Below are 13292 nucleotides of genomic sequence, written 5' to 3'. Positions count from 1 at the left end.
TTTTTAATAATATTGTGGCCTCGGTACCAAATTGTGTACCGGGGCCACCACACTACGCAGTCCAGATACTTGTTTGGTGGAATTCAGACCAGTTGAGGGTTTTATTATTATATTGTGTGGACCACTCTATCTATACCACACTACAACTCTATACCACTCTATTTCCTACTTTAATTCTATTTCATACTTTAATTCTATTTCCTACTTTAATTCTATTACTAATTAATTACCATAAAGAGGAACAAAATAAACCAATTTTACCAAAAGTATAATATGACTTAGACTTACAAACACTACACTTTAAAGATCGTGCCTTTAAATGAAAAAGTCAGTCTTCATTGCACGACTATGTGCAACAGGGACATTTTTTTGGGTTTACAAAGTCAAACAATAACACTTCGACCCTGTCTGTCTGGGGTCTCTCAATGACGAATTGTCTGTACCATGTTTGGAGGAGGTATTGTGGCCCCGGTATCAAATTGGGTACCGGGGCCACCCCACTATGCAGTCCAGATACTTGTTTGGTGGAATTCAGACACGTGGAGGGTTTTTTAATTATATTGTGGCCTCGGTACCAAATTGTGTACCGGGGCCACCACACTACGCAGTCAAGATAGATAGATGCGTATTGCGTATCATAGATAAAGTACATTCAGTGGTGTGGGGCAAATTGAAAAATATTCAAAATGCACTGACATTATCAAAAACAAGAGGTTGTCACACGCTAAAACTCCAACATGTATATGATGGAGAGGATGGAGGAGCAGCCGTATGTGTAGTGTAATGCAGATCTGTTGAAGGTTTTTTATATATTTTATTGTGGTGCCCAGTGCCCACTCCTCTACGCAGTCCAGGTACAATTATTGGTGCGAATCATAAAAGTTCAGGGTTTTTAATATATTGTGGTGACCCACTCCTCTACGCAGTCCAGGTACAATTATTGGTGCGAATCATAAAAGTTCAGGGTTTTTAAGATATTGTGGTGACCCACTCCTCTACGCAGTCCAGGTACAATTATTGGTGCGAATCATAAAAGTTCAGGGTTTTTAATATATTGTGGTGACCCACTCCTCTACGCAGTCCAGGTACAATTATTGGTGCGAATCATAAAAGTTCAGGGTTTTTAATATATTGTGACCCACTCCTCTACGCAGTCCAGGTACAATTATTGGTGCGAATCATAAAAGTTCAGGGTTTTTAAGATATTGTGGTGACCCACTCCTCTACGCAGTCCAGGTACAATTATTGGTGCGAATCATAAAAGTTCAGGGTTTTTAATATATTGTGGTGACCCACTCCTCTACGCAGTCCAGGTACAATTATTGGTGCGAATCATAAAAGTTCAGGGTTTTTAAGATATTGTGGTGACCCACTCCTCTACGCAGTCCAGGTACAATTATTGGTGCGAATCATAAAAGTTCAGGGTTTTTAATATATATTGTGGTGACCCACTCCTCTACGCAGTCCAGGTACAATTATTGGTGCGAATCATAAAAGTTCAGGGTTTTTAAGATATTGTGGTGACCCACTCCTCTACGCAGTCCAGGTACAATTATTGGTGCGAATCATAAAAGTTCAGGGTTTTTAAGATATTGTGGTGACCCACTCCTCTACGCAGTCCAGGTACAATTATTGGTGCGAATCATAAAAGTTCAGGGTTTTTAAGATATTGTGGTGACCCACTCCTCTACGCAGTCCAGGTACATTTATTGGTGCGAATCATAAAAGTTCAGGGTTTTTAAGATATTGTGGTGACCCACTCCTCTACGCAGTCCAGGTACAATTATTGGTGCGAATCATAAAAGTTCAGGGTTTTTAATATATTGTGGTGACCCACTCCTCTACGCAGTCCAGGTACAATTATTGGTGCGAATCATAAAAGTTCAGGGTTTTTAAGATATTGTGGTGACCCACTCCTCTACGCAGTCCAGGTACAATTATTGGTGCGAATCATAAAAGTTCAGGGTTTTTAATATATATTGTGGTGACCCACTCCTCTACGCAGTCCAGGTACAATTATTGGTGCGAATCATAAAAGTTCAGGGTTTATAATATATTGTGGTGACCCACTCCTCTACGCAGTCCAGAAAGATACCTTGTTGCAACGTTTTGGACTAATAACTATATTGTGAGGTGTTCACAATACACTGTAAATTAGTGGAAATGCTTGTTATTGAATGTTATTGAGGTTAATAATAGCCTAGGAGTGAAAATAAGCCCAAAAACTTGATTTTTAAACTTTTTATGTTTTTTTCAAAAAAAATCCGAATCCAATACCTTAAATCCGAACCGAGACCTTTCGTCAAGTGTTTTGCGAGACAAATCCGAACCTCAAAAATAACGAAAATCCGGATCCAAAACACAAAACACGAGACCTCAAAAGTCACCGGTGCACATCCCTAATTTTAATGTGTGTTATTTGTCTTATAAATTGTAACCCAATTTTTTTTTTTTTTTTTTTGGGGGGTGGTGGTGTTGTGAATCTTTTCAATCTAATATCTATTAATTTAAATCTTATGTGGTTTTTGAAATTTTCCATGGTGCATGTTTATCCAACAGATCCCCAGCCCTCTAGAAACTGTGGAGACAGGACACTTCAGATTCAACATTTATTTGCAAGGTAAAAATCTTTTCAAATATGGTTTATATCACTTTTTAAAATCTGTCATCCACAAAAAAACAATTGTATTGTGATGAAAGTAAAGGTCTGTAACATTTTTATAAACATATACAAATGCAGGCACCAGATAGTTTGGACTTAAACAAAAGTGTACCTTTGCATTCTGCTAAATTGAAATTGTGCTGTAAGGGCTGCCTCAGCCCCTGCTGAGATTATCAGATGTGACTTTTATAGCCATAGCACTTAGAAAAATAATGATGAAGCTTGATTGGTAGAGTTTTGTTTAAAATAGACTAAGTTTCATTTCATGGAGAAGGATCAAGAAATGGAGGAGTTGCCTTTTGCAGCTTGTAAGTATCTAGTTATGTTATTCCTTTTAGGTTATTGGGAGATCTGTGTTAGTTAAGGCACCAAATTGTAGATTTTACTGCTTGAAAGAACAGGTGTGTACAAAGAACACAGTCAACGAATTTAGGATTTCCTAATGGCCTAAGGTTGATTGTTTTTTCTCTTATATTTTAAACAGAGAAAGAAGACAGGCATTATGGGTTCCAGCATGATCTGTCTTACAACACTTCTAACCAATAGTATGAAACTAACGTGCATGTGGTTATAATTTTTAGTTTACAAGGGAGTTGTTATTTTCAGTTTGTTCTCATGTTGTTTAATTTGATAACTGTAATTGTCTATAATTTATTTTTTTGTGCTCATTCTACTGTAACTTTCTGGTTTTGGACAGTGATTAACACTCTCTTCTCCTACACATCCTTCACTCCATTGTCCATCTAGACACAGTTCTCTCCTGGGTCACTTGCTACCTCTCTAACTGCTCCTGTAGTGTACCCACCTCTTTCACATTCTCCCTTTCACTCTCCCTCTCTATTGAGGTGTCACGAGGCTCATTTTTTTGCAAAATGTTGTACTTTAATATTGTACATCTCTAGTGTTGGGGTACTAATTTGGTCATTTGCCCTAAAATACCATCTCTACGCCAAGGACACCCAAATGTACATTGTTTTTTCAGATCTATTTCTTTCAGCACTATTCATTGAACAGCACTGTCTTTCTGCATTTGGCTGATAGATGTAAATAACACCACTCTACCCTGTGTATTGCTTAAAAGTTATTTTTTCTGTAAGTTTGTGATGAGGATAGGAGGAGCAGATTCATGAGACAAATTAGGGCCCAAAAATGTGTTACGTTGAACCTTATCAAAATCAGATCACCAAGTTATGTTTTAAATTCCAGACCCCTATTTTAAACCATAAGTAAATTACTGTATGCTTTTTCTGGTAGTTACCTCTAAATGTTACACTTGCATTTACATCTCAGCTTTGAGAAAAACTAGTACATTTTATAAATAGAGTGCCTATAATTGCGAATAGCTGAGTACAATTTCCATTGGGCCACTCCCTGTTTGCAAAATTTCTGTATGTCATTCATTCCTTGTATCCTAGCAAAGAGATCCGCGAGTGACGTAAGCACGCCCACATGTGCTCTAAGAACCAATCACACAGTTGAATACTTGAGTTACAAAATGAGGTCGGCTACATTTGCTGGTAGAGAGCTGTGTCTGTTGGTGGAGGGCATGGACAGTATGCCTTGTGGCAGATATGTCACCAACTAAATGAAGCTGCGGGCCTACAAAATGGTTCGCCGCTTCATATGGTTGTGATTCCACTGTCGCAGGGCTGTAGTCCAGCTACAGCGGCGGTGGAGTGATTTGCAGAGGCGTCAACCACAGCTCTTGCAGAAGCTCAGGGAAGAAATCAGGAGATGTGAGTTCTCTAGTAATTTGTGAAAAAAAATATAAATCAAATACTTGATACATTTTTAAAATGACTTTCAAAGTTGTTCAAGGACATGTCCTACTCAAAATATAATAATCTGTCTCCAGATTATAAATGCAACTCCCCCTCCAATGCAACATGCTTTTGGGCTTTTTTTTAAGAGCAATTTGATTTTTGCTGAACAGTTTGTTTTGTATCGTTACTGGTGGAGGCCCAATCTCCAGACCAATAAGTCATGTTTGGGACTCAAATTCATGATCCCAGTGCAGGGAGGCAGAAGTGCTAACCACTAAGGCAACGTGGTGATGTCCACTTCCAGACATTTCTAATCTAACTGTGGCAGATGCATTCTATTGCAAATATTTGTCCACGTGGTTTGGGGGGCCAACGCTCACTGTTGACCTATGCTTATTAAAGCATATTACAAGTCCTGACACAAATACCTCCTGTAATATGTCTCCATAATCTGTCACTATTTAGAATCTCTAATTATTTTGGCAGAAAACTATAATATTAATGTACTACTTGTTATTACATTTGCAAATGTCACCTAAGACAAATCCAAGATTTGTTACAGGACATCTGTAATTTTTGAGTTTTTGGTTTAAAGACACTCAATTATCTATGTTGCTAAATGTATGTTTCACGATGTCAGCTCACATTATTATATGACTACATGTAGGTAACTGTGAAACCGGGAGAACATTTATAAACAAACTAATGTGTTATACTTAATCCGACAGGCCGTCAGAGACGTGGCGCCACAGAAGCCAGAGTTCAGGCGGAGAAGGAGGAGCCGGAGGAGGTTGATGAGGTGCAGGAGGAAGAGGTGGCTGCCACACAAGCAGTGTTGGAGGTGGCAATGGGTGAATGTAAGTATTTAAATTAAACCCTCTTCCTAATTGTATTACATTAGAGGAACATTGTAGTTGTTCAAAAATCATGATTATCCACATGCCATTTTCCAAATAGGTAGTTATCCATTTGACAGTTGACAACTATAATGTGAAGAATAATTTTTTTTCTGTGGTTTCAAGTAAAACCCATTCCCCCAGCCACCACACACATGTGTATATATAAATTAGAGATGCTCAGGCTCGGTTCCCCGACAACCGAACACACCCGAACTTAGCATATCCGAGTACTGAGCCGGCTCGGTACTTTCACGCTTTTTCGGAATTGAAAACGAGGCAAAACGTCATCGTTACATCGTCGGATCACGGGAGTTTTGAAATCTATAAGTACCGGCCTCCACGGTGATCTAGCACCATTTCACAGAGGGACACAGAAGGGGAAGCACAGTCTGTAGAGCAGTTGGGCAGCAACATAGATAGAATAGAAAGAGGAAGGGGTAGCAGTGTTCAACAAAGTCTACAGTGACATGCAGGAGAGCTCCATTGCTAATTGTCATTGCTGAAACACAAATCCTAGTGCTGGCAGGCTTGCGGTAATTCTGCAGTCACATTCTACTGTGTTATATAGGTAAAACACAAAGAGGACATCTCCATTGCTAATTATCATTGCTGAAATACCAATACTAGGGCTAGCAGAGTTGTCTTCTGAATTTGTAGTCAAATTGTATTGTGTTATTTAGGTTACACACAAAATTGTCATTGCTGAAATAGAAATTATAGGGCTGGCTGGCTTGGTCTAAGTCTACAGTTACATTTTACTGTACCAGCAGCTCACTCAGAAACAGGAGAGGTGGGAGCGTTCAGTGCTGAAACAGAAATTGTAATAGGGCTGTCAGTGTTCTTAAAAGTCTCCAGTGACATTCTACTGTGCCATAGCTCATACAGAAACAGGAGGGGTGACATTGTTGTTGTCACTCTCCAGTCTCAGTCATGATGATACTAATCCCTCTACCTCATGTGCTAAAGCTTATGTTCAAGTGCATAGTGGTTTTAAGTCAGGGAAACAAAAATGTAAATAAAAAGCTTGTACCTTTTTTAAAGAAAAAAAACAATGCTCTAATAAAGGTGAAAGTTTACTGTAGAAAAACATAAAATTGCCAAGATGCCGTTCTACCCAAAACATTACCAAGCATACCAGCATCAGCTAGCTCCTGTTACAACTCACCTGTCCTCGCTCCAGCGCCGCGATACTCTCTTCCTTCCGGGTCGCGGTGGCGCTGTCACATGACAGTCGGGGTGGGGAATTCAAATCTGTAGACTACTAAAGTCCTGCTCTGACGCCTGGACAGCGTCAGAGCAACTTCCTATGTACCCTGACTAGGTGCTTCTCGTGTGTCTCCCGTGTACCAACTCCTTACAGGCTTTCAGTCATTAACTCCTCGTGTACCAGACCCAGGCTTGCTGACTACGTATTATCTTCACTCCAAGTGTACCAGACCCGGCTTGCTGACTACGTATTATCTCCACTCCAAGTGTACCAGACCTCGGCTATCCTGATCCTACCTTCCAGTTCCAGTGTTATCGTGGGCTACCTCCTAAACCCTTACCTCTAGAGGCAGACCAGTGGGCCGCGACCTGCGATCCTCCGCAGCAAAGCCCATCCCGCCTTGCGGCGGTTCTTGGCGAACACCAGGGGGTTCGTTAGACTCTGCACCCCCGGCCGGCCAACGCTAATCTAGAGTAAGGCAAGTACTCCATATTCATTACTTACATTGCTATATAATTGTTACAGCTCCCTTCTCTTAGCTAGATTTCAGCACCTGCAATCTACACTGTCATCATATTCCCCCTCATCATTGTGTACTCATCCTCAAACAATACTAATTCATCCCCGCTGGAATCCACCTTCACAGAAGTCTGTGTACTTTGATGTAATTGCTGATAATGGCCTTCTTCATGGAATTTGTAGTTCATTTTATGGCAGAGCTCTCATGATTTTTGGGCAATTCTTTTACACCAGCCCAAATGTCAAAATTTTGTGCTGACTAATCTGCATCACCAGTTTACTTTTTTCCGAGAAGCAGTTGCCAGAGAAACTGAAGGAGGAGACGTTGTTGTGTCATGTACCACTTGAGCTGTCAGCCTGCTGACCAGGATCTCATTGCATCTCTTGTGATCTGGGACAGTGTGAAATAAAGACATAGCTCTTAAATCTAGGATCAAGCACAATTGGCAAAATGTAGTGATCCAATTTCAAGATGTTGATAACTCTTGGATCCTGGCGAAGCGAATTAAGTGCTTAATCTACAATTACAATATAGTTAGCGGATTTGCTTTGTTTCATTTCCTCCAATTTCTCTAGCTGCTTCTCAAAAGTCTAATTAGGTCAATCACTTGACTCAAGCTAACAGTGTCTGCACTCTATTCACAGGTGACTACTTTGTTGGACTAAAGTGCATTTCCCCTCAAATTCTATTTTTCTTGCAGCTGCTGCATTCTCCTACATGCTGTTGCACAATCCCGAAAATTATCCTAAGTATTTTGGGACATAGACAGCATCTCCTGCATGTCATTGTCTTTTTTTAAAAAGTCCTGTACCACCAAGTTGATTGTGTGAGCAAAACAGGAAATGTGATGACACTCCCACCGCTGTACTGCTCTAACAATATTGGTGGCATTATCAGAAATCACATATCCTAAGGAGAGTCCAAGCAGGATAAGCCATGTTGCAATGACATCCCTTAGTTTTTCAAACAGGTTGTCAGCGGTATTACCTCTGACCTGCGCCTTGTCTCGTCTCTGATAACCACCTCACTCCCACCTTCAAGACTTCTCCCGTGCTGCTCCCCACTTATGAAATTCCCTACCACGCTCAATTAGACTTTCCCACAGCCTTCAAATCTTTAGATGCTCTTTGACCCATCTCTTTTTTAGAGATGAGTTGCACCCTCACAACTATCCCAGTCTCCACTCTGAGACACACTCGCTCCTCTTGTTTCAGCTGTATTTTCATGTCTCCATTCATTTTGTCTGCCTTTTCTGTGCTTGTTTTATGTATGTGTTTGTCTTCCCTACTGTACGGTGCTGTGGAGCACTGTGGTGCCTTACAAATCTACGATAATAATAATAATATGCCTTAGTGAAGCAGAACACAGAGTAGCCTACCTCTGACAAATGTGACGGACTTGGGTACATGCTTCTGCTGTTCCTGCTGGCGAAGACGAATAACCAACCCAGTGGGCTGTCACAGTCATATAATCTTTAGTTTGCCCAGTTCTGCTTGTCCGCATATCTGTGGGTAAGTGTACAGTGGGTAGAATGGCATTTTGTAGCTTAATAATTACATTTTTACAAACCTTCTGGTAGAGGTGAGGAATAGCTTTTCTAGTAAAATGATGTTGTGATGGAATTTGGTAATGGGGATACAACCTCAAATAATTATATAACACCAGCTGCATTAACAGTGGATATTGGACGCAGATCTAATACTAGCATAGTCACCATGGCGTCTGTGATCCGCTTTGCGACTGGGTGACAGCGTTCAATCTTACTAAGGATTGTTTAACAGTCAATTGTTGTAAACTAATAGTAGTCTTCTTCTTGGTCTGCTTCTGGGTTGTAGATTCACCCCCAGCAGCAGGAGCAGCAGCAGTGGGCCTAAAGCACAAGGATTCTTATGAGGAGTCCTGGATAGGGGAGGAATCATTCCGCATTAGCAACTTGAATGCAGGACTAACTCAGATCACTTGTGAGGCTATTGATATTGAAGGTGTTGGGGTTTGCAGGTGCTGGAATCTAGATGAGAGAAGGGAGGTAGCTGATGCTGGACTGCTTGTTGTTATTGTTTTAGCATAAGTTTCTGATTTTCCCAAGAGCTTTCCATGAACTCACTTCAAATGGCGTAACATGGATGAGGATCCTAGATGGTTAAGGTCCCTACCTCTACTGACTGTGGCTTTACAAACGCTATAATTGGCTAGCCAACTGTTGTCAGGGTTTGGGTAAAAATAATTCCACACATAAGAGGTGGATTTTTTGGTCTTATGCCCAGGTATGACAATGGCCTTTCTCTTATCACTGGCAAGAACTGCTGCAGTCTTTGCTTCAAAGTGTATGAAAATAATACTGTGACCTGTGAGGTGGTCAAAATTGACTGCAAATGACTTGAAATTAGTGTTATTGAGGTCAATAATAATGTAGGCACAAAAAAAGAGCAAAATTATGTGATTTTAGCCATTTTTCTAAAAAATACAGATCCAAACCCAAAACACACGAGGGTGGTTTTGCCAAAACCAAAACACGAAGCTAATCCAGATCCAAAACCAGTTCACAGGGGTCAGTGAGCATCTCTAATATAAATACATCTGTCAACCAAAAGTATTAATCCTATGCCTAGTACTGTGTTTAGCATACTATTAACTGTTTCAAACAATGTTACGTTATGTAACACTTCATGGCTCTGCTTATCCCATCAAATGGGTTAAACAAAGTACATCCTTTTGAAGTAATATATGTTGTAATAATTCGCTAAACATGTTTTTTATTTTATTATCTTTTTTCAACAGTTCAAGAAGACACCCAGGCTGTGGGAGAAATCCCACACTCCAAACAAGACATCATTCAAGATATCTTAAAGTATCGTCGAAAGATAAAAAAAATAAAAATGAATATGTTGTGCTAAAATTATTAGTTGTTTAAAAAAAGTTGTATTTTTTTTTTTTTTTATATTCTGGTTAAAATGATTGTTAGACCAAAAAAATGTGTGGGTCTTTTGTAATTTAATTCCAATAAATGTGTGGAGGTTATTTTAGCCAATAATGGCTGGACATTTACAACATACCTTTAATATTTAATTTACATTGGTCCCTTTGCACTACATTGTAATTTTTATTTATTTATGATTAACAAGTGATATATATGTAAAATATACCCTCATAAATGGTGAGTAGTGATTTCATGTGTCACATGACTAATTTTGAAAAATGTTTTGTGATGGAATGCATAACTTTCAGTGACTTGGACAGAATATGAGGAACATCTCATACATGCATTTTGAGAGATTTAGAAGTTGCCTAGGAGTGATTTATATGCATATGGTCACAGAACTCTTTGTGGCTTCTAATATACTTATATATCTTATAGTAGACTTTGTTAAGCTGAGTACATAACATAACACATACAAGCTGTAGATGGAGAAAAAACAAGGATTCCATAAAATGTTCCATTATAGTCCAAGGGAGAGTCCTAAAAATTAAGCCACCCCCTCTGTCTCTTAGGCCATTCATATGGATGCACATAATAATGTGAATGTGACCTGTCATCCTTTTTGAAAGAACAACATTTTAATAAACCAAAAATGCACCTTGCTTTAAGAAGGTTGCATTTGAGGGGGAGATAAAATATGAGGACAGATTTATCATTGTGGTAAAGCATGTAGTAGATCACGTTTGAACGACAGAGTAAAAACAACAAGTGTTTGTGGGTTACCTAAAAACAAACCATTACATTACTTTATCTAAATAGTATCCTGATTGAACACCTTGCAATTGGGTTTAAAAAAAGCCTGGTTGGGCCAAAGCTCCTGTTGTGCTGGTTTCCTTAATGATTCACGGCTGCAAGCTGCACACAGATGCTAAGGCTATGTTTGGTATTTGAACTCATGACCCCAGTGTTGTGAGACCAAAGTGCTCACCACTAAGGTACCTGTGCAGATTGAAACTGGCATATATTTTTGGTTAATACGGAAGAGTACTATTATGTAGCTCTTACATCTGTTTCAATCATGCTGTATTGTTTTACTTCTCACTCTAGTCTTTAGAGTGTATTGATAGTTCCAATTGAACGTTGCCTTAGTGGTTAGCCAATCCACCTTCCAACAATGGAGTTATGAGTTTGAATCCTAACTCATGCCCTTTATCGTTATATACTTTGCTATGTATCCATTATGTCAAAATAAGCTATGCATTTTCTGTAACAGAAATTATATATATTTTTCGACATACATTACTGTTATTCTTATATTCCGTTGCCTAAAGAAATGAAGGTAGGTGTGTTTTTCAATTTTCCATTCCATATTGAATTGCGAATTTCTTATCTTACCCATTTCTTCTTAAAGTACTCATCGCAACTTAAGATGAGGAAAAATAAGATTCGACCGCTAATGAATCAGGCCCATAGTCATTAATGAAAAAACATTAAATGATGCATATGTGAGCGTCATCACTATCACTCGCCACTTACACCTGACCTGTTGCTGGTGTAAATTATACAACTGAAAATTACATACCTGAGAAATGCCCAAAGCTTGAATTGGACGCTGTTGCATGCGCTCATCCTTGGCACGCCCTTAACATATATTTACTACGTGCATACACCCCTCCCTCCCCCTTTCCACCCATAAAATCGTAGAATGTTGGAAGAGTCATTTGCATTAGAAAATGAATTGAATATACTTGTGTTCACTGGCATATAGTTAATTTCTAGGCATACGTAGTGCAATTTAAAACAAAATATGGCATACATGGGCATTCCTGAATCAGGCCCACTGTATTTAATTCTAATTAACAAGTGATATATATGTAAAATATACCCTCATAAATGGTGAGTAGTGATTTCATGTGTCACATGACTAATTTTGAAAAATGTTTTGTGATGGAATGCATAACTTTCAGTGACTTGGACAGAATATGAGGAACATCTCATACATGCATTTTGAGAGATTTAGAAGTTGCCTAGGAGTGATTTATATGCATATGGTCACAGAACTCTTTGTGGCTTCTAATATACTTATATATCTTATAGTAGACTGTAAATTATTTCCATGATAATGTAATGTTATTCATGTAAATGTGTAAATTTCCTATATACTCAATGTCAAACTCTAAATATTGTCTTGGTTTAATAAATCTAATATACCTTTGCAATCTGTGCCAGATAGTGGTCAATCAGGTCATCAGGTTCCTCTGGTGATCCATTTTCTTGGTGAATTCTGATCTCTTGTTTCACAAACTTCTCCAAATATTCTTTACTTCTAAAGGTTTTTTGGTGGGGACCCGGTAAATGTTTTATGAGCCATGGGAAGGAATCATAAATCTGTTAAACCAAATCAGTGTTATTACATGAAACAACCTCTGATTAGATGAGATAATTCATAGATACACTCTGGATAAATAATGTTACCCAAAGGTTTGCAAGTGTAATAAGCAAATTGTAATATAGCAGTAACAGTGCCACCAATGACTATCTTCTATGATGTAAATAAATATTTTCACAACGAAAACATAAAAAGCACTTTTAATCCCAGAGTTTTAAAAACATTTGGAGCAATTAATTTTAAAAATACGTTCTGCATTGACACAAAAATTTATTTAAAACAAGCTCATAAAATTACATCACAGATACTGTATTCAAAGTATTAGTTGGGTGATTAAACCAAATTCATGCTCAAGGAGGGAAACTACATATGAAAATAAATCATTAATGTTAAAATATCTGGATGACCAATCAATTTTAATTGAACTGGTTATGAACTAGTAGGCAGCTACAGAAGAAGGGATGAGGGTCTCCTAAAATATGTCAAGCTTTTGAACTGAGAAGCATGGCAAACGTTCTTAGTGTTCCTGTGAAACTGAAGTTCAAAGTGATTTTACAGCATGGACTGATCTCCCTCTCTGCTAGCAAGTGAGTATCTGTGATAATATATACAGCCTGTTGGCTTGGACCGACATAGAGAGCCAAGGGATTGATTCTTCATGGTGTTCCAGTTATCCGATAAGTATTTTGCAACTTCTGAGCTCCATGCCTTCTGTTCAGTCCTCCATGCCAGCTATTATAATGGGTAGGTTTTTTTTCCAGTTTAGGTAGAAAGAGGTTAAAAATGCCCCAATGATGTTATATAATATATGGGCTGCACGATGGCTTAGTGGTTAGCACTTCTGCCTCACAGGACTGGGGTCATAAGTTCGATTTCCGAACAGGCCCTTATCTGTGTGGAGTTTGTATGTTCTCCCCGTGTTTGCATGGGTTTCC

The 13292-nt window shown here is 38.8% G+C and overlaps 1 protein-coding gene across 1 annotated transcript in view; it reads right to left on the bottom strand.

The window, feature by feature from the left end:
- LOC142107673 (cytochrome P450 2J4-like) overlaps positions 1-13292 on the bottom strand; it is a 36827-nt gene that overhangs the window by 15070 nt on the left and 8465 nt on the right. Inside the window, exon 5 of the mRNA XM_075191246.1 lies at positions 12180-12356. Within this exon, the coding sequence (XP_075047347.1) occupies positions 12180-12356 (177 nt within the window). The remainder of the gene's footprint in view (positions 1-12179; positions 12357-13292) is intronic.

The sequence above is a fragment of the Mixophyes fleayi genome, chromosome 1, assembly GCF_038048845.1.
Source record: "Mixophyes fleayi isolate aMixFle1 chromosome 1, aMixFle1.hap1, whole genome shotgun sequence".
In the NCBI taxonomy this organism is placed as follows: Eukaryota; Metazoa; Chordata; class Amphibia; order Anura; family Limnodynastidae; genus Mixophyes; species Mixophyes fleayi.
This window is presented reverse-complemented; position numbering and strand designations above follow the sequence as displayed.